Raw genomic sequence first — 20,579 nt, 5'->3', positions numbered from 1 at the left:
TATATATATATATATATATATATATTTAGGTCTGAAAAATTTTCTATGATGTTAGAACTGTCAAATTTGCAATGAAAATTTTTGGTCGTTCCCTCCGCGGGACTCGAACTCGTACCGCTGTGACATTTATGGCAACACCGCCTGCACCAAGTCCAGCGCCCTAGACCACTCGGCCAGCTAGGCTATATAAAAATATAGCTTTCGCTGGCCGGCTCATTCCTCCTCGTTGGATTAATCTAGGGCTGTAACTTAGTACACGATGTATGGTAGTACGGTTCATCTAGGCGTCATCATGTATATAAACGTCTAAATATCTTTAACACAGGAGGCCAAATTGCCCGACCCTTCCCATCTCTCCAAATTTTCAGTGGCAATCAAAATTTTTCCTTTTTTCCTTTTTCCTTTATCCTTGTGCGCCATCCCATTTTCAGTTCACCATCATTTCATGTTCATTTTATTATCCATCTCATGTTCATGAATGTAGCTGAAATATTGCTGCACGGGCGTTAAACCCCAAAAATCAATCAATTAAAACGAATTTAGAAACGATTCCAGTCACAATTAATATTTGTTTCTTTATCAAAGCATTTTAATCTATAGTTTGGAATTATTTGAATCACGGACTGCGGACCTATCGACGTTAATGACGTCATCGATCCAAACAATCCTTTAGAAAATAACCTATCTTACCCGAAAGAAAACTGATTACACGTAATCAAAAGGCTTATGGCAATTCAAATGGAAAACACACACACACACACACAATACAGATATTAACGATTTAATTACTGAAACGTGATCCCGGAATGTGTTTAACGTGTTCTTTTACTATCTATAGTACAACGTCATATAAAAAAAGTTCTGCTGTGTATTCATTGATAACTAGTAATTCTTTTCTTTCGTTGCTATAGTTAATGGCTCTAGGACAGTTCATTCCATCAGTTTTGCACAAAATAATTCTATGCTCCTTCCCATCTGCAGAAATCACATGCACGTTGTCGCTTGAACGGCATGTCACGAAAACGATTCCGGACGCAGTTGACGTTATACCGATAGGTGACTTTAATTCAGTGTTCTTATATTGCCATTTAGGTTCACCATTGTACCCAAAACACGAAACCGTGTCGTCATCGAAATTTGTACATGAAATTAAAACATTGCTTGCAGATATGCAATATACATCCTTAGCCACAGGAAACTCGTTAAACATTTGATTTTCCGGTTTACCCCAGAAGACTTTTCTCAATCCAAAGGAAGAACCAAAAATGTTACCATTAAAATGATCGACATCGTAGCAGTTCATAGGTATGGAAGTCGTATTGCCTTCGGTAGCAGTATCAATTGACATCATGTAGTCATTGTTTGAACTGACAAATATTCTATTTCCATTAGATGACACAGCAACTCCAAGTGGATCATGCGCAAATTTCGAAATTGAACGCAAAAGTTTGCTTTGAGTTTCATATATATAAAGTGTTCTTGTCTTCGAGCAAATCAAAAAAATATTTCCTATTGAAGAAATGGTACATCCTTCAATGTTTCCACCTATCAGTCTGCGTTTTAAATCGACTTTTGTTTTAAATGTCCGTTAATACTAGTGGTAGACATTACTGGAGCAAGGAGCTGCTTTTTTTCTTGTCGTGGAATATTTAACTTGACGTCAAACGGAATAATTGTGGAAGACAATTTACACATGACGGACAGTAGTTGCTTTTTAATGTTTTTCATTTCCGAGAATTTCAGTGTTAACTTTTGTTTTGAAAGTTTTTTCTCGCTTGTCAACAATTTTATATATCCTTTATGCGTTTCAAGAGATTTCTCTAGTTCTGGTAGAGCGAAAAATACTTGGCGTTCGGTGGCAATATTCTTCATTATTATCAAATCTTGTGACATCATCTCGGCAGAATCTTTTTTTAAATGCAAATCATTTCGAATGGATTGAAAATGACGATTTATCTTTGATTCCTCAAGCTGAAGCTGCTTTTGTATATCATCTTCAAGGTAGTCAAGGTATTTCTCAATTGTTAATCGCATTGCTTTGAAATTTGTCATACAGTCACGAACTTGAGTCTGCGCATCTTCCAAATTAGATGTGATGTGCTTTTCTAAAGAGCGGTAATCTTCAATCACCAATTTCAAAAATGTCTCAATAGTTTCGAGTTTTACTGATGATTTTACATTTTTGATGACATCAATTAGTGATGTGATTTCTGTAGATGAACAGCAAGGTGAGTGATATTCCGGCAAACATTTGACACAGCAAGGGGCTTCATGCTTTTTACAGTAAAGATCAAACGAACATTCATGATCTGGGCAGAGATCTGGTTGTGATTGTAGAAACTTTGGTAACTTCTCAAAGTCTTCTATTTGGACGACCACGTGGTGTTTGGAATTTCTTGACCGCCTGTGATGCTTGCTACAAGTTGAGCATAAAGCGTCATGACATTCCGGGCACCAAACTGTTGCTACCTCATTTTCGTGGTCTTCTGCACAGAGACTGCAATAACGTTGGTTTAAACTTGCAGATGCCATTTATCTCTAAAGATTAAAAGAAAATGTGAAAATAGATATACGGTAAACGTAACTTTGAAAGTAAACTAGACTTTTTTTTTTTTGGTGAAAAATATAAAAAGTAATACCGTTATATTTTGTTCCTTGAATATTTTTGAGTGTATACAGTACACATGAAGTGCATAAAATGACTGTGGTGATAAGTTACGCACTTCGAAGTTTCACAGCTTAGATGTAATTTTGCTTTAAAATATTTTACTTAAACATTTTATACGCACATAAATGGAAATAGACACATTCAAATATTAAGGCATTGTAATCAAATGTCAAAATTATGAAATCCGAAATGTACATTCTGTGTATGCTAAATGCACGTAAGTCTGTGTGTCATACGAGTTTAACATAAGACGAAGGATTCATCTGAGGTTAATAAAAATCTTTTTTTGAACATTGACTTGCTTGAAAGGTCAGTTAAATACATAACAAATCCGCTTTTGGTCAAATGACTCATTCTTTCTCTGACATCTCGAATCTTTTTACCACTTTTTGAGACATTCTTTTATCTTGTAATAAGTATGTAAGTGTATTATTTTATGTTCTAACAATTCGGTTAACGCAGTGTTTTTTTAGATAAGGATGGTCCAGCTCTGGTTATTAAGTGGAGGAATTTTCATTGACGGAAGCCATATAAGCTTTCCAAAGTATGAAAATATGTTCAGTTGGCACGGTTTTAAAATTCATTGCTGGCTTTTCGAAATAGAACAATATTGTTAAATGATAACTAAGGCTTCTTCCATCGGTTCACGCACTTGTTTTAAAGATGAAATTGGTAAAAAAAACCCTTTCTTCTGAAATTTGGTATGTATTTATTATGGAATGAAGATTTTCAACATTTCATGCGTGGCCTTGGATGAAATTGCTTTTAAAAGTTGAAAATTTCTGTCATTTTTTTCAACATTCTAAAGTGTCTAGTAATAGAAACACTCTTATAGCTGAGTGCCTTATTATTTATGGCAAAGAATCTCTAATTTCATTATTTTAAAAATATTTATTCATTTTAAATAACGCTAATAATCAAAAAGGTAACAAACACAAGACAATTTAAATTTGTAAAACACTGACGTGCAAATTTTGCGCTGCTTTTTCTTCAACCTACCATGGCATGTGAATAACCATTGGATGCAGATTTGCATGGGATTTAATAAAATGCATTTTGTTTTACAATATTTACTAAAATAAATTTGTAGTTACAATTTGAAATTCATGGGATTTTTTTTTATCCCATGGGATTTTTTTGTGTCCCATGGGATTTTTTTTCTTCCATGGGATTTTTTTCTCCCATTATTTCAAAATTCAGATTCTGTATATAGACAGTAAAATGGAGTTATAAACATGTAACTGAAACAGGGGCTGCACTGGCTTCCAAAATTCTGTCACCATTTTTTTTCAATCAATGTTCAGAAATAAGAGCAAAAAGTGGTGCCAAAAAAATATTCCAATTTTTTAAAATACGACAGTACTAAGTCCACTGATGAAAGTCCATGAGAAGAAAAAATGAAATCAGTACAACTTATATGCCATATATATACAATTTTCAAATCGTAACACAATTTCTCTTCAAACACAAGAAATCTGACACCCCAATTCCCAATAATGAAAACTTGCATCCAATCTTCAGTGTGTGATGGACAGGTTGAAAAACTGAACTAGTATTTTTATATTTAAAATGCTAAAATCAAAACTCTGTACTACATTTGGGTCTAGAAGCACTGAATCTATTATGGTTTCAAATGATCATATCCTTATTGTTAATTTCAAATTTAAAGCCTTTCTGATTTGTTAATACAGAAGATTAACAAAATAAACAAGTTACATTTGTACCCATAACTATCCATATCTATATTTTAACAAAAAAAAAACAAAAAAAACAACATTTGTACTGTATCTTATGTGAGACAGTACCTACCTCCATCTAGTTTGTCTTACTGCGTGCACAGATAAACTTATGGAACATATACAAAATGTATTATTCCAGCATTCAAAAATGGTCATTGCTTATACTGTTTTAGTCTAATTTTTCACTCAATATTTATTCCATCACTTGTAGAAGAATTACCATTGCAGTACATAAATAAAAATCATTGCTTAAAATATGCAAACTATAAAGTTTGACTCTGCCACATTTGCCCCAAAAATGGCAAAATATTGAAAAAAAATTCCAACAAAAAAGGGGGTGTCTAATCCAGACCATACCCTTTGAAAAGCCATCATGTTTACATGGCTTTAGTAAACATTATCTGGAAGTGAGACCTGCTGTTGTTGTCCAGTACATGCAGCCCCACTTGTAGCAGTAAAATGGTTATGACTGAGTGATCCTTCAACTCGCGTTTATTTCCGTTTAGTAAACGACAATATCGAATACTCGGGAATGAATGATACTAACCTGTTTCTATTTTGGAAAGAACGAGTTTAAAATATTAATTGCATCCAAGATTTCTATGGAAATACAGGGGGAAAGAAACGAATTATGGTGTAATGTGACAAGTTATGATTTGACCACGGACCAAAACGTAACAACACATGGAAACGTTCTATCTTGCACCACATTTCACACTCCTAGTATTTTAATCGCAAGTACATTTTTTATCAGGCTTTCTAAAAATCAGACAGCACGTCAAAAACCAACCCAATTTAATTATATTTCTTGTTTAGAAACAGTTACTGATCACATAACCAGTCTTAGTTTTTTATTTGTTTGTTGCGCTAAATAGAGAAAAAGTTTGTACAAAAATGTAGATTGTAAATGAAATTTGCACAGAAGCATCGTTTGTTTCGTAGGTTTTTCTTCACCGTGAATTACTTTTTATCCAACATGAATCACTTTTCCATTAGCAGTGTCTGAATTTTATGTTGACTGGTACTTAACATTTGATCTAAACGGAACCTTTCAGGGCTCTCCTAAGTGTTATTTGTACAAATTTGTTGTTGAATTTGTACCAAGTCTGCAAAAATATTTAACAAAACGGACTTATTATAAAAAATGCATTACTAGATGTAAACTAAGATAATCATCACATTCCTTGTTTGTTGAAACTGGGGGTTACTATGGTATAGAGATGTCAAATAGATAGTGTGCTTTGTGTACAATGAAAAGTGTCGAGGATGAATTTCATTTTGTATCGAGTTGTGACGCCAGTATGTCTAGCCTTATTATTTTAGAAGCCACTCCTCTTTCAAAATATAGTACATGCATATATTTCAAAATCACTGGAAATTTCAAGGTGATGCGTAATTTATGTAGGTTCCTTTTCCATGTATTTACAGTCTTAACTTAATTACATTAATTATGATTGTGTATTTGCATTTGTAACGAATATCATCTTCTATTCAGTTGTTAGAATACTGGGATGTGTTCTGTTGTTTGTTGTAACATTGTACTGGTGAGCATGATTGCCTTACTTAACTTATACAGATATTGATTTGAATTGATCTTCACAATGAATTTAAAAAATCAAAATCTGCCGTCAAAATGTATCCGTAAAACTTAAATTTTCGTTTATTACGAGAAAATGACTACAGGTATTAACAGCTCGATATTCCGTTTTACTGTTAATTAAGTACAATATACAGGAAGTGGTCGGTTTAACTGGGGGCACTTATAATCTAGGTAATAAATACATCCCGTAATATGGCTTCGTACGTGTTTCGTGTGGCAGATCAAGATATTTACAAAATAGGAGCTGACATAGGACCCTAAATTTACCCAAGAAAATTATGAAAATGATACATTCTATTCACTTTTATCGAAAATATGTGAAGCAACTATTTGTTTGATTATTTCTTATGCACAAATGTCACATTAAAAAGTCAATTTATAAGGGGACCAAGGACAGCCGCCATAAAACCTGGTTTAATTCTCAATGTCCAAAGGAAATGCCTGTACCGAGTGACGATGACCATTGCAATGGTTGCAAACTTTCCGGTTGTACTTTGATAATACCATTTAAATTTTATGCAGACTTTTCATTTTGACTCTTATATAGAGTTTATCACTTCGATAACTTTGTTAATAACCATTCATTTATTATGGACAAATATTCATTTTTGTCTCTCACCCTTTGTTTTGCGGTAATATTCTCCACATAGCACGGAAAGCTCGACACTCGCCCAATAAGTAAACTAAACTGTTAAATAGGCTTATTCGTAAGGGATATGTTATGATATTCTTGTCAGATCTTTAAGGATGACATTTTTTTGGTATTTCATTGATTCGCTCATGGAGTCTTTATTTAAACAGAAATTGGACCACTGTAGGAGAGTTCGCCAATCTCATTAGTGATGTCATATTCACTAATTTTTATATCATTAAGTGTCAAACTGGTTGGCAAATAAACAACGAAATAAACAATTAGCTAATTCACGATTAGAATCCCAATTTTCAAAACTTCATAACTTTATTTTATATCCAATTTTGGTTCTGTAAAATGTTTCATTTAGATAAAATAATCTGTGTGTAAATTTTTTACTCTTTTACTTCAAAAATAAATTTGAAATGATATTTATATGTAAACCTCTATTATCATTAAAAAATATTTAAAAATTTTTATGGTCACATAGTCTAATTACTGAATATTTATTTTAAAATTCAGCGGATAAAAAGAGTATTATTGGCAGTGTAGAGAACCAAAAGAATTTTTCAATTATCTTAAAAAACGAAAACGTTATGATGATATAAAGTTGATGCTCCATGCCACTCAAGGGATTTTTTGCCAACCAAATCCAAATCACAGGTAAGTGATGACATCACGAAGAACTCTCCTATATTTTAAAACAGTTTTTGGCATGACATGGGTTGTGTCCTTATTGTATGACGTGTGAAGCACCGTGGCTCAACCGCGCATGGGAAGAATTGAAATTGATTTTACATATGATAGGGACATCCAGACTTGGGACCGGCAAGTTATCCGGGCGGAGTTAATGTCCATTTAAAAGATTTTTCAATACTAGATCCAATACAAGGTAAATCTATTTAAGTTTAGATTACATCTTTTTGGCATTTTTTGGATATATATATATTCTTAATTTCTATTTTTATTTTCATATTTTTATGAAATATTTGATATCACTACCTTTTACAGGTAGACTGACACAATTAGTGCCAGTCTTTTTAAGCGCAATTCAACCACGGGGAAATATGTTGGGACAATTAAACTAGTTTTTTATCCAATTGGCGCAAAAGTTGAATCGAAAAACGCGCAATGTACACTTTCATTGAACTTCAACGTGTAGACACTTGGTAACCAATATGAACTGTGCAAAATAGTGCAAAATCAATATTTCTATTTGAAAATATGTCTTGTTAATTAATACTTATTTAGTGATAAAAAGAACACCCAGTCCCTTTTTTACAAATTTCTGGATCTGCCCAGCATATAGCTACTTATCTGTCAAAGAAGAATTAAAGTGTTTTTAATCAATTCAACCTCATTTGAACATTAATTACAAGAACAAGTCACGAGTTTTCAGTCAGTAGAATAGACTTACAATTTGTTTACTTATAGTACAAAACAGGCACTACCTGACCATCCTGCAAAAAGTTTTAACTGGATTTTTTGCTTAGTATGTGTTCCTAATACATGTTAGTTCTTAAAAAATCTTAAATAGAACTTAAAATAAGATATGCTGTGTGCAAAGATTGAAATATGTTGATTGGCATTTGTTTTTTGTTTGTTTTTTTTTGGGAGGGGGGAGGGTTCAATACCAACAGAAATTTTTCAACAGAACCATATATAACTCAATCTTCACACATGTGGCTGGCATTTTAATACTTGTACAACTAAATTTGTCTAGCTGTATTTTTATTTTTTCAGAACTTTAAGTGAAGACTTGTATTTAAAAGAGAGACACTTACACATTTCTTAGAGGAGAATATTGACCAATTAAAAAGGGTGATTATCATTTGACACAATTACTGTAGCAGTAAGTATTTATACATGCAATACTCTGTGATTATCAAATAATTAAACAATGTTTTTTCATCCACAGGTATGCATTTTTTAACATAATCTTGATGACATTGTCAATAGGCTGAAACAGTTTTGCTTTGAATACACATGAAGCTTTCATGACGCACATTTTAATAGAAAGCACACGTAAACTCGCAAAATAGTAGTGGAGATGTTTGATTTTGTTTTTCGTTTCACAGACTATCAGAAACTTTCACGCATACTGTTTGAATGATTAAAAAGTCATCTAATGTGAAAACCTTGTTAGCACAGCTCCTCCAAAACCACTCAAGGCATTTAAAAAAAATTATGTGAAGAAATGCATCAGTAGAGATTCAATGCAGTACTTTTAGCTTTGTATATTGTAGGGACAACCTGATAATACCAGATGACTATTAATACATTGACCAACCTGATGGATTGGGTTTTGGATCCTGTAGTGAGAGCAACTTGTGATAACTTGTAATTACAGGTATTCATATATATGCATGGTAAAGCATTACTTGTACATGATTTTGATGTTTTTTTTTAGGTAATCAGTTTACTTCAAATTGTTATTAATGTTGTGCACTCTGTTAGTTAATTGAGCACAAGAAGCATATTACTTGTAGTTAGTTTTTCAATTTAGCACATTACGTTCTGTCTTTATACATGAATGAGTTCCATATAAATCAGAATACATTAACGAGTTATACATATTTGTAAGAAACCTTTAAGAGTTGAAGACCTACATATTATGCTTTGCATGGCTTTTAAAAGTGAGGGGGTGGTTGCTGCCTGCTGAAACTGACCAATCACTCTCAGTAATTAGTCAGCCAGTAACACAAATCATGTTTACACTAGGTTGTTACTTTATTATCTTTCAAGGTAGGTTTTTGATAATTGGCATGTTGTTAAGCATTTTTAAGATGTATAGCCTTCTACATGCTCTAAGGTTAATTACCATTGACCTTGACATCACATTTTTGTGCTTTGTTTGCATTTTTTTAAATTAAAAATCTACCCAATGTCTACTATGACATTTTTAGTTCTTAACTATTTTTTAGGTATCATTATTGGTTGGGATTCTATGGTCAGAATAGCTACTGGTATACAACAAGAAATTCCTGCAAAATTTTAGGAGGATTTTCACATTATATTTAAGAGCAACACTATCATGATCAGATCATCACTACAAAGTGTGCAGTACATAACATGAGCTTTTACTATTATTACCATCAAATGAGAAATTGAGAATCTTCTTTTGGTGATACTGGAGTACAGTTGTCAAGAAATCATCATTGCTACCTAAATATGATATATGTACATACATGTACTTGTGACTGCTAATATTATTCCCACTGAAGCTAAAGTGTTGACATTCAAGAAATAGTTTAGATGTATCAGCCTCATTCACAGAAGGGTAAAATTGGAGGAAACTGTAGGGGTTTAGACATAAGCAACAAACATGTAAATTGTGAAATAGGAATGTAGTTACATGTTTATTCATCAGAAGAAATCAATTCATTTTATTCAAAACCCCACCATTGCAAAAAAGGTTTTAATTTTTTTAAATAATCATTAATAAATGTTTGCCAATTCAGGAAAAACTTAGAACATACATTATTGTACCTTACTATGATTTGATGTGCTGTAATGTGTATCAAGCATTCATTTTCTGTTAAAGTAATTTTATATCTGTTTACATTCATGCCAATATTAGGTGTTTTTATTATGTCTATGTTAGCCAGATTGGAATAGTTTATATGAACTGTGGTTCTTGCCCATGATATAAGGTTCAAAATGATAAGTTAGACTTTGATTCAGACATTTAATTTCTGTCAAATTGCATGGGCATCTATTTCATATCCTTAGAAATTATGAAAGAAGGTTGAGGCGTTAATTTGCTCATTTTTGCCAAAATTTTGCACAAAATCAACCCAATTTTTTTCACAAAAGGGGGGTGTATTAAATAAAGTTGAATTAGCATTTTAACACTTTTTGTTTAAGAATGGACATAAAATGCCAAAAAATACAGATACTTTTGTGTTGAATGTGGATATGGTTATGAAATGTTATGAAAGACTAACCTTTTTGTAGTTTATCAACAATATCAGTACTTTTGCAATGCAAAAAAAAAAAAGAACTATATTTTGTTATAAAGCATGTTCAAGAAATAACACTTATCAAGATAATTTAGTTTCAATTCTTTTTTAAGTTGAATAATATAATACATAAAAAACATGCATATTCCTTATAAAATTTAATAAAGTAGTAAATATACTTACTAAAAGTGAGAACGCATTGGTTATTACTTGCTTATAAATAATAGAGATGTAAAATTATTTAAATTCTATAGCTTCATTCAATCTACACACACATTTGTACTTTCTGGTATCTTGTCATAATACCTCTTCATACACATGTACCCATTTTTATATGTTTCTAACTGTATTGATTTACAAACAAAAAATCCCATGGGACAAAAATAATCCCATGGGAGAAAAAAAATCCCATGGGATTCAATGAAAATGATTTCATGAAATCCCATGGGATAATGAAGAATCCCATGATTTTTAAATTGAAACTATAAGTTTATTTTATCAAAAATTGTAAAATAAAATGCATTTCATTAACTCCCATGCGAATCTGCATCCAATGGTTACTAACATGACATGGTAAGTTGAAGAAAAAGCGGCGCAAGATTTGCAATTCAGTGTTTTGCAGATTTAAATTGTCTTGTGTTAACACCAGAACCAGCTTTCATATTCTTTAATAAGATTTTGAAATTTTGGTTTATTTGATGTTTATTGCGTTATAAGGATATAACTACAACATTCGAATAGGAATAAACTACAAAACGGGTCTAACGAAAAATAATATCCTTTAAATTTTGATCTTTGTCTTTGAACCGTAAAGTATTCAGGGTAACGTGTTTTTAAATGACATAGATGCCCAAGGAACGGAAAGTTGGATCGACAGATGGACTATTAACTATTAGGATACAACTTCATGGTATTACTATATCCCGTCCATGCCTTGTTCGTTGAGTGGCAATATGTCAAAGCTTCCATACTTAGGTTCACAACTATCTTTCGACAAATATGGCCTCAATTTCACCCTTTGACTACAGACAAACCTGTGTATCTATAAAGGTTTTAAGTCATAGCATCCTCTAGATATGCGAAAGTTTATGTAAACTTATTGGAGGGTCATTTTTTTCAATTCTGCAGAGTGTGCAAATATACACGAACAATTAAGATTGACTTAAATGGTCCACTTTTCAACAAAAGTCTGGCCAGTTTGTGATATAATTTTACAAATATAGGGGATGCTATGCCTTACAATTCTTCTAGATACACAGGTTTGTCTGCTGTCAGAGGGTAATAAGTGTTGAAATTGAGGCCATATTGTCAAAAAGTAATGATGAACCTCAACTGTATTGTTATTGTGATTTTCTAGGACGATTATAAATGTTAGACATCTGTTTTTTGTTTGTTTGTTCGCTAGTCGAATAGAAAAACAACAATATAATGCATCAAGGTAAGCTTTAAAAGAAGGTTGGTACATAAATTGATTACTATTATGAGAATCGTCTACTTGTTTTTGTAATTCTATGAACACTAGCATATGAAAGGCATGTTTTGAAACACGAAAGTGAAAGTAAACTATTTTAGAACAGTTGTCGCAAATCAACCATTAGCAAATGACTTATTGTAACCGAAACTAGAGAACACATGTTACAGCAACTTTAACGAACTACAATATATAAACTCATTTACGAATGCACTTAGTACTCACATTGCACAGTTACACCTACCCGGAAGAATATTATTTATTGTGTTAAGCCACAAGTCACGTGATTAATCGTCATTCCGCGAGAATTTCATTTGTTTTTTTTTAAGAGCAAACATCAATACTCCTAAAAAATAAAATATTAACAGAATTATTTTACTACAACTGGGTTTTCCTACACAAAGGAATATTAAAATTAACATTTAAAAATACAAATACCGATTTTTAAAAAGTTCATTGAACGGAGTCGAGATGACCAAACAGTCGCACTGTGCTACAAAAAACTGAATTCACCTTGTTACTTTATTTGTTTTTTTTCTGAACTCTAAAATTGGTAATGAAGAATACCTACGTATGCTTCGCTATCTCAAGCTACAAATATGGGTATTTAGCTTTGTCAACTACGACAATATAGCGAAAAGCTGCATATGTTTGGAAATTACTTTTATAAATATTTAGTTTACTTTGCACATTGAGCTAAAGGAGATTGTTTTAGGGAATCCAATCGAAATGTTTAGAATAAATTTAATCTGACAACAATACAACACACCAGGCTTCTTAATACACTACACACGCAGGTACACTGCTCTTTTAGATATTTTATGAATGACACATTCGCGTACTTCAACGGAAATTCAAATTAAACATGAAACAAACGGAATGGGTACTGAACAATCGTGTACTATAAAGCAACTCCAAGTGGGTCATTTCGAATGTTTGAATGTAAACATAATTGTTTCCTCCTAGTTTCGTACATATATTTTGTTCTAGGAACAAGTGAAAAAGATGTTCCCCTTGAAATGGTACACCCTCCGATGTTTCCACCTATCATGTGTGTTAACTCAAACGTTCCTTTAAGAGTCAGAGAAATTCTGTTTACACTAACAGTGGACATTATTGGAGGCATAAGCTGCATTTGTTCTTGTTTTGGTACATCAATTGCGACGTCAAATGAAATATATGTTAATAAAAATTTACACATGACTGACGAAAGTTGTTTTTTCGTATTTTTCATTTCTGAAATCGGCAAAGAAAGGCAAAGAAATTTTGTAATTGATTTTCCGCTTGTTATCGACTTTTTATATTCTTTATGTATATCAAGAGATTTCCCAAGTTCTGGTAGAGCGAAGAACACTTGGCATTTGGTGGTTATATCCTTCATCATGATGAAATCCTGTGACATTTTATCTGCAGAATCTGTTACTAAACTCAATTCATTTTGGATCGATTCAGCTTTTGTTGTATATCCCGTTCAAGTGAGTCAAGGTATTTCTCAATTGTTGATCGCATTGCTCTGAAATTGGACATACTCTCAAGGACTTTTCTCTGAACGTCTTCCAGATTAGATTCAATATATTTATTTAAAAAGTGGTAATCTGTAACCACCTACTTCAACAATGCCTCCATAATTTCGAGTTTTGCTGACGATTTTACATTTTTGATGACGTCATTTGGAGGTGTGATTCCTCTAGATGAACAACACGGAGAGTGATATTCTGGCACACATTTGACACAGCAAGGATCTTCATGCTTTTTGCAGTAAAGATCAAACTGACACTCATGATCTCGGCAGAAATCTAGTTGCGATTTCAGAAACTTTGGTAGCACCTCAAGGTCTTGAATTCGTATAACTACATGGTGTTTTGAATTCTTTGAACGTCTGTAATGCTTGTTACAATTTGAGCATAAAGCGTCATGACATTATGGGCACCAAACTGTTGCCACCTCATTCTCGTGGTCCTCTGCACACAGGCTGCAGTAACTCGCAGATGCCGTTTACCTACAAATGTAAAAAAATCATACATGGTCAACGTAACTTCGAAAGATATAATACTTCTGTTACTAGAATCAATACCCGTGAAATAAGGGTGTAAGCAGTTATATTTATTTTGCTTTTTTTAGGAAAAAAATTGAGTTACGCAGTACATCTGAAAAAAAACCGGAAAGAGTAGTTTTTTTCACAAAAATGTATACTTTTAAAATACCTATTGCAATCGTTAAAAGTTTGTGTGTCAAACGGTTTACGAGCATTTAACCCGAAAAAGGTACTTAAGGTAAATAAATCAGTAAGATTTATTACAATCCTGCTTTAGGTCAACTCCTACTGCTTACCTCATTTAGGGACATTCTATTTTTTTTTTAGATCTAACACCGGAGTCTATATAATCATTTTAAGACATGGATGGTCCTACGCTTACTTTAAAATGCTCTTAATAAAGGCTTTATATAAGTACGAAACGACGTTTGTACCGGCAGTATGGATGTAACAGATTTTTCTTTTAAGGTTCCAATTTTCTACTGGCATTTGTCAACATATGATAGAACAAAAATTGGAATGAACACACTCTTTCATAACGTTCAATGGTCCCTAACTTATCTCTAATATATTTGTGTGTAAAAATGTCATTTTTGAGAATACTACCTATTACACACCATTGTTTACACTGTCAAAAGAGAACAATGACCGTGAACAGTTCGATAATATATGTCAATAATTGAAACTTGATCGTGAAAGGAGCATTTTAAGGATTGTGAACAACTCTTTATCAAAAGGTCAATCGGAACGTGAGTTACATTTTAGAAATATTTGTTTACAGGTTATTGTATTGAGAAAAAAAGAATGTCTGTCAAAATGCTGTTTCATACACTATATTTCCCACATGATAGCCAATGTGTGGAATTACCGCATATTTTCACAATTTCCCGAAAGTCAGGTAGTACCCCTGCATGTTCCAACAATAAAGCAATGTGAACTAAACGGACATTTTTAGAATTGTAAACGAATAGTGTAATCAGCACTTTACATATTCACTTGTGACTCTGCCATCTATGATTAGAAGTTCTGAATATCAAGTTTGTAAGACAAATTTTCATTAATTTGATAAAATAATACTTTTATGACTATTTTTAATATGATATCTTGATTACGATTAGATATTTCACACATGATTGGTCACTTTTTGGATCCGTATTCTTTGCTTGTTCCAGTTGAAACCTCCAACATCATGCAATCTCAATCCCAACCTTCCTTTGGGGTGTAAGGTCTTATACAGTTTCAAAGCAATCCATTCCCTTTAACTGAAGTTATCATCCAGAAATCAGAAACAAAATACTTGGTTATAGCCCTTTAGTGGCCACTTATCCTTACTTAGCTCAAGTAACAAATCCTAAAATCTATTCCATTTCTCCATTTTGTGAAATGGCACCTTGTAATACAAATTCAAATAATTTTACTAAAATAATTGTCCGAGCATTTGGAAAATGCTTGTTTCAGGCCCTTTTTGATCCCTAGTTTAACTAAAATGTCTTAAGTATCAAAATCAACTCTCGCTTTTCTTTGGTGGTATGGCACCTTGTAATGCATATTCAAAGATGTCCACTCATTTATATTCAATTATTGTTTAGGCATGAGGAAAATGCAGTCGTATGAAAATGATATATATCAATGTAATGTTTTAAATGATTTCTTTTTTTTGTGTTAAATCATTAGATACGAATGCTCACTAAATTAATACCATCACTCCTCCATTTGATATTATGCAAATTTTGATCTCCAAATTGATTTGGATCAGCATGTTAAATAGAGCGTGGACAATGTGGATATGTAATAAGGATTCTGTGAAAGTTTCAATAATATATTTCAGTAATATAGAAGGAGTGACAAGTAACAGATTGGTACCTCATTGTGTCAGGGAATGATCAAAGTCCATATTTTGCTAATGTGAGTTCTCAAACACATTTATATCAAAAGTTAAAATAGGCGGTTCACACTCGGAATTTGTATTAAGATTTCTGTGAACGTGTCATTAAATTCTATTCAGCACTGTAGGAGGAGAAACGGAAAAGAGATAAACGGGTACCTCCCATATCGCCATATTCATAAATGACAAAGAGTCCATATTTTGGTATTGAAACCTTGAAAAATCTAAATAGAGGTGCTATATGGGAATATGTAATGCAGATTCTGCGAAAGTTTTATTTAATTCCATTCAGTAATTCAAACAAATCCAAGTGAAAGACTCGTGATTGTAAAAAGTATTCACAACCTGCTTCATGATTATTGCAGGCAATATTCGAATGTTTTTATCCATTTTTACAAAACAAAAACAAAATAAAATATGATTTAAGGTACAATATCTTATTTGTTTTAAAGAAACAGTTGCTAATTTTTTATAAAATCATTGAGAAAAAGTACATGAAATCTTAAAAAAAAAAATTACTCACTTACACATTAAAATGCGTAAGATGAAGTGTTGTCTTTTTTAAATGCAAAAATGGTTATAATGGTTATAAAAAGTATTGACGCATTTCTAGTGGTCCTTTGTACACTATTTTAATTGATGTTAATTGGATGCTTCATAAGAATATAAACACACACAATAACATAATCTACATCTCTGAATTTGTCGAAGGACAATATTTGTATTTTCAAAGTTTTAGTATTGAAACAGATGTTATGGAAAAAGTAAATATTACGCTGGCCTTTTTACCAACAAAATCATAAGAGGTAATGACTTCGATGAATGAGGTACATAAGGGTGGACAGACAGACGGAATATTTACTATAGGGATCATAGGATCATAATTTCACGAAGTATTGCTATATCCTGTCCAAACCTCGGTCGATGAATGGCAAGCTTTGATATTAGCGGTGTTGTATTTTCTTGTGACCTTCTCGGATGCACATAATTGTAAGGAATCTGTTTTTATTTATTTATTTTTTTATAGTAAAACGAAAGAGGGATTGTACTGTACGTTTATGAACACGTGCACATTCTCGTGTGTACATTCAGGTATGTTTTGAAAAGCGAAAGTGAAAGTAAACTATTTAAGGATAGTAACCACAATTTGAATATCAACAAATTAAGTAATTGTAACCAAAACTAGAGAAAACACGTTACAGTAATTTTAACAAACTACAATGTATATACTCATTTACAGAAGCATGAGCATTAGAAATCACCTTTGTTTACAGTTATGAAGTCATGCGCGAGAGTATTACAAGTAGTATCTAAAATAATCGTTTAAATCTAAAAGGGAACAGTTGCGCTTTATGTTAAGTCTGTGTTTGTAGGTATATATTTTATTATGCATTTGTCCTTATATTTATTAACTTTAGTACTCACATTGCAGCTGCACCTACAGTAACACGGAAGTTTATCATTGATTGTGGGGCACATGGTTAATAAATCTAATAAATCGTCAATCTGTGAGGTTTTCTCTTTTGTTTACTGATTAAAATAGTAAACACAAAATGCATCATGAAAAAAAATAATAATAAAACAGAAAAGAAAGTTATTAAACGACAATTACACACTTTTTCTACCTAAAGGTTATTCAAGTTGTAACATTTAAAAATAAATTGCCTAAATATAAATATCGATTTTTAAAAGATTATTTAAGATGCTCAGTGTGTACTAGCATACACGTTGTATTATAAGCACATGGATGCACCGTGTTAAATTTCTTAACACTGGGGTCAACGGACAGAAATAAAAGGGCAAAATATTCTAGTTAATTTGTTGAACAAACGTTTGCTTTTTTTTCTCGGAAATTCATATTGGCCATGTAATTTCTCCGACTACAAATTCGGATATTTAGTCTAATTGTTCTGCTATCATTTAGCTACAAAAAATAAAGCAAAAGAGGGCGTATTTTTGTTAATGACTTTTACTGTTACAAATGTATTTAATAAACTTGCACACAGAGCTATAGTAGATTGCTTGAGCAAACGGAAATATCTAGAATAATAAATCTTCCAACGATCCATACAAAAACGAGATTACTAAAATACTACGCGCCAGCCAACTAAACATGCAACATTGCAGTGGGAATGCCGCGCTGACAGGAGAGTACCATTTATTTGTCACACAGGAAAGGGGAGATAATGTAATCTTCGTTTTGGCTTTTGTTGTAAAGAAACCGGAAGTGAACATGCTTGCTAAAAAAGCATAAAATACATACTTTTCACAGAGTTAATCGCTGAAATATTTAAAAATAAATGTTTTTCAAAGACTTAAGATGTGTTTTAGAGCAAAAACTGAACCTAAAGGTGCAACGATTTGTCAGGACGATCATTTCAAAATGGGGGACGTGATTATTTTCTTTCAAGTTAGGAATACCCCTGGGCTATATTTAACTGACAAAATTGCATCCCCTGCCTTCTGATAGGTCAATAATGTGATTTTATGATAGGAATGACGCAGAGTTTTCTAAAAATACCAAATACTACCCATCATTCCATGTGAAGCGTAGTAAATAAAGTGGTTGAAAATGTGACATTTGAGGGAAAAAATCGACATATTGCGGCTGTTTTGAAGCGATTGCAAAGCAAAGATGAAGTAATGGTATATTCCACGCCTTCAATATGATTGACGAACATTAAGCAGGCTGATTGTCGGGTCCTCTAGACGATGTTGCAAACGATTTGAAGCTTTGAAGAAATATACATGCTGTGAGTGTGACGTACAAATGGTACCAAGCCCAAAGCCCAATAGCTCATCATGTGTTTCATGATTTTTTTCCCGCTATCATCGTCAGCTTCATTTCTCGTAATTCATTCTCGATTGAATAATATTTTTTTACTCTTGAGGGACATATTGACGTGAACATTTATTTCTTTTTTTATAAATTTGGTGGGGGGTCTTTTGCTGGTTACTTTGTCCAGTTAAATTATTAAACAACCGTCTAATATTTTGGAAAGCTAGGTCTACATTACATATAATATATGAAAATCATGACAAATGCACTTTAAAAAAGAAAATGTGGGAAGTAGGATATACTGGAGCTGTAGATCCAGAGATTTTAAAAATTAAAGAGGACCTTTTTTTTTGCTTCTAAGTATTTCTTCATTATACTTTGAGAATTTGCCCATCCTCAGTTTAAATGAATGATGCTTTTTAATTCCTGTCCATCTGCATGACCAAATCAGAGCTTTCAAAGCATGAATTAAATATTCTCCAAAAACCTACACACACACGCAAAGAATATGAGCACTTGTTGACATCAAACTGTACTGTAGAAATTTGTCATTCATTTATAATTTTCATTATTATGTATACAAAACGACTGCATAATTGCCTTTTATCAGTCAATAGATACTTTGTCTACTAATATATAGGATTTAAAGATACATACATTACACAGTTAGACATAAGTTTTCTAAAGGTAGTACATACATGTAAGAAAGGGAAATGATTTTCTGTAAAGGACTTTCTTGGATATTTGTTCCTTCCAATGTAGGTCTATATTTGTAATAAATACAAGATATCAAAATATATTAGTTCTATATAAAATGTAATGTATAACTGTCAAATTGGTGAAATATTTAGACAGAGTATGTTTATTCTTGCAGGAAAGTGAATTCTCTTTGTGAGAGGGATAGCTACTCTTCAACAATTATTTTGATATGTTGGCATGTAGCATCAGTACCAGTAACCTCAGATTGACAAAGACCACATAGTTGTAAAAAATAAACCATAAATAATTAAGGTTGACTTGTGCATACATGTACATTTGTATTTGAAAAACAGCAATTGGCATTCAAACATGATAAGAAGTGTCTCAATGTCAGAAACTTGAAATATGGACTTGTGTGATTAACAAAATCAAACTGACACAGATTTCTGTTTTAAAGCCGGAAATATAACCATGAATCTGTATTAAATCTTAGCATGTGCAACCTGAGCGAACTACGATTTCTTCTTTTCAATTTAAAATTGTAGATGCTAATAATTTCCTTAAATTAACTTTTGTTTTATCTTGTTCTTAAATATTCATGTTACAAACGAGGAAATACATCATGGGAAGTATTGAATTTTTATACACGTATACATGTATACTTCAATACATATGTAATTTCATTGTTTTAACAAATGATTACATGTGAATATTTATATAAGTGGTGAAGTGTTGTCCAAAATAGCTTGAAATAAAAAAATCTACAACTTTTTGACAAGTCTTTTTTTTTTTCTTATAGCTTACTTCTGTTAATTTCATGTTCTATTTAAACTGGTTGTTTAATGAAAATAACTGATAATATATTAAGATTGTGATGGTATACAAATGTAAAATATACTTGTATTTCCTTATCCTTTTCTATAACCGCTGTAACCTTGGTAACCTTGATTACTCTATGATATATATTGTTAATGGGTGAACATTATATAACAAGATTTTTTTTCATGCCAGTTCACGAACAGTGTAACTGGACCTTTTTTATAGTATTTCCATCGCTGGTTTGAGAGAGTGATTTTGAGTTCTCACCATTGAGGAAAAACAGCCAATACA

At 32.2% G+C, this 20,579-nt stretch overlaps 1 protein-coding gene and 2 long non-coding RNA genes across 7 annotated transcripts; 2 read left to right on the top strand and 1 right to left on the bottom strand.

The window, feature by feature from the left end:
* Nucleotides 1-765: 765 nt before the first annotated feature.
* On the bottom strand, nt 766-17,529 carry LOC148621285 (E3 ubiquitin-protein ligase TRIM45-like). 2 transcript variants are annotated; one of them, XM_088575450.1, is made up of 3 exons: nt 17,417-17,529; nt 12,297-14,070; nt 766-2,538 (listed from the first exon to the last, which is right to left on the bottom strand). In XM_088575450.1, exon 3 carries the CDS (start codon nt 2,530-2,532, stop codon nt 1,561-1,563), a length of 972 nt encoding a protein of 323 aa, XP_088431576.1. In that variant the 5' UTR covers nt 2,533-2,538; nt 12,297-14,070; nt 17,417-17,529; the 3' UTR covers nt 766-1,560. The 2 variants fall into 2 exon arrangements, with proteins under 2 accessions (XP_088431576.1, XP_088431577.1); XM_088575451.1 differs by lacking the exons at nt 12,297-14,070; nt 17,417-17,529 and adding an exon at nt 9,732-9,778 and having other exon boundaries at nt 1,354-2,538.
* On the top strand, nt 7,169-9,740 carry LOC148621286 (uncharacterized). 2 transcript variants are annotated; one of them, XR_015921140.1, is made up of 4 exons: nt 7,169-7,530; nt 8,382-8,490; nt 8,885-8,988; nt 9,563-9,740. It is a non-coding gene; the product is annotated as an uncharacterized LOC148621286 (long non-coding RNA). The 2 variants fall into 2 exon arrangements; XR_015921139.1 differs by lacking the exon at nt 7,169-7,530 and having other exon boundaries at nt 7,926-8,490.
* On the top strand, nt 14,717-20,241 carry LOC148621284 (uncharacterized). 3 transcript variants are annotated; one of them, XR_015921137.1, is made up of 5 exons: nt 14,717-14,855; nt 15,935-16,011; nt 17,019-17,083; nt 17,424-18,744; nt 19,645-20,241. It is a non-coding gene; the product is annotated as an uncharacterized LOC148621284 (long non-coding RNA). The 3 variants fall into 3 exon arrangements; XR_015921138.1 differs by having other exon boundaries at nt 14,837-14,855; nt 18,486-18,744; XR_015921136.1 differs by having other exon boundaries at nt 17,019-18,744.
* Nucleotides 20,242-20,579: the final 338 nt, after the last annotated feature.

Source organism: Perna viridis, chromosome 3 (assembly GCF_037379345.1).
Source record: "Perna viridis isolate PV_CMFRI_1.1 ecotype Kerala chromosome 3, ASM3737934v1, whole genome shotgun sequence".
Lineage (NCBI taxonomy): Eukaryota > Metazoa > Mollusca > Bivalvia > Mytilida > Mytilidae > Perna > Perna viridis.
This window is presented reverse-complemented; position numbering and strand designations above follow the sequence as displayed.

What these genes read in the sequence shown, in the direction of transcription:
- LOC148621285 (XM_088575450.1), bottom strand. Translation starts at nt 2,532, where the DNA reads ATGGCATCTGCAAGTTTAAACCAACGTTATTGCAGTCTCTGTGCAGAA.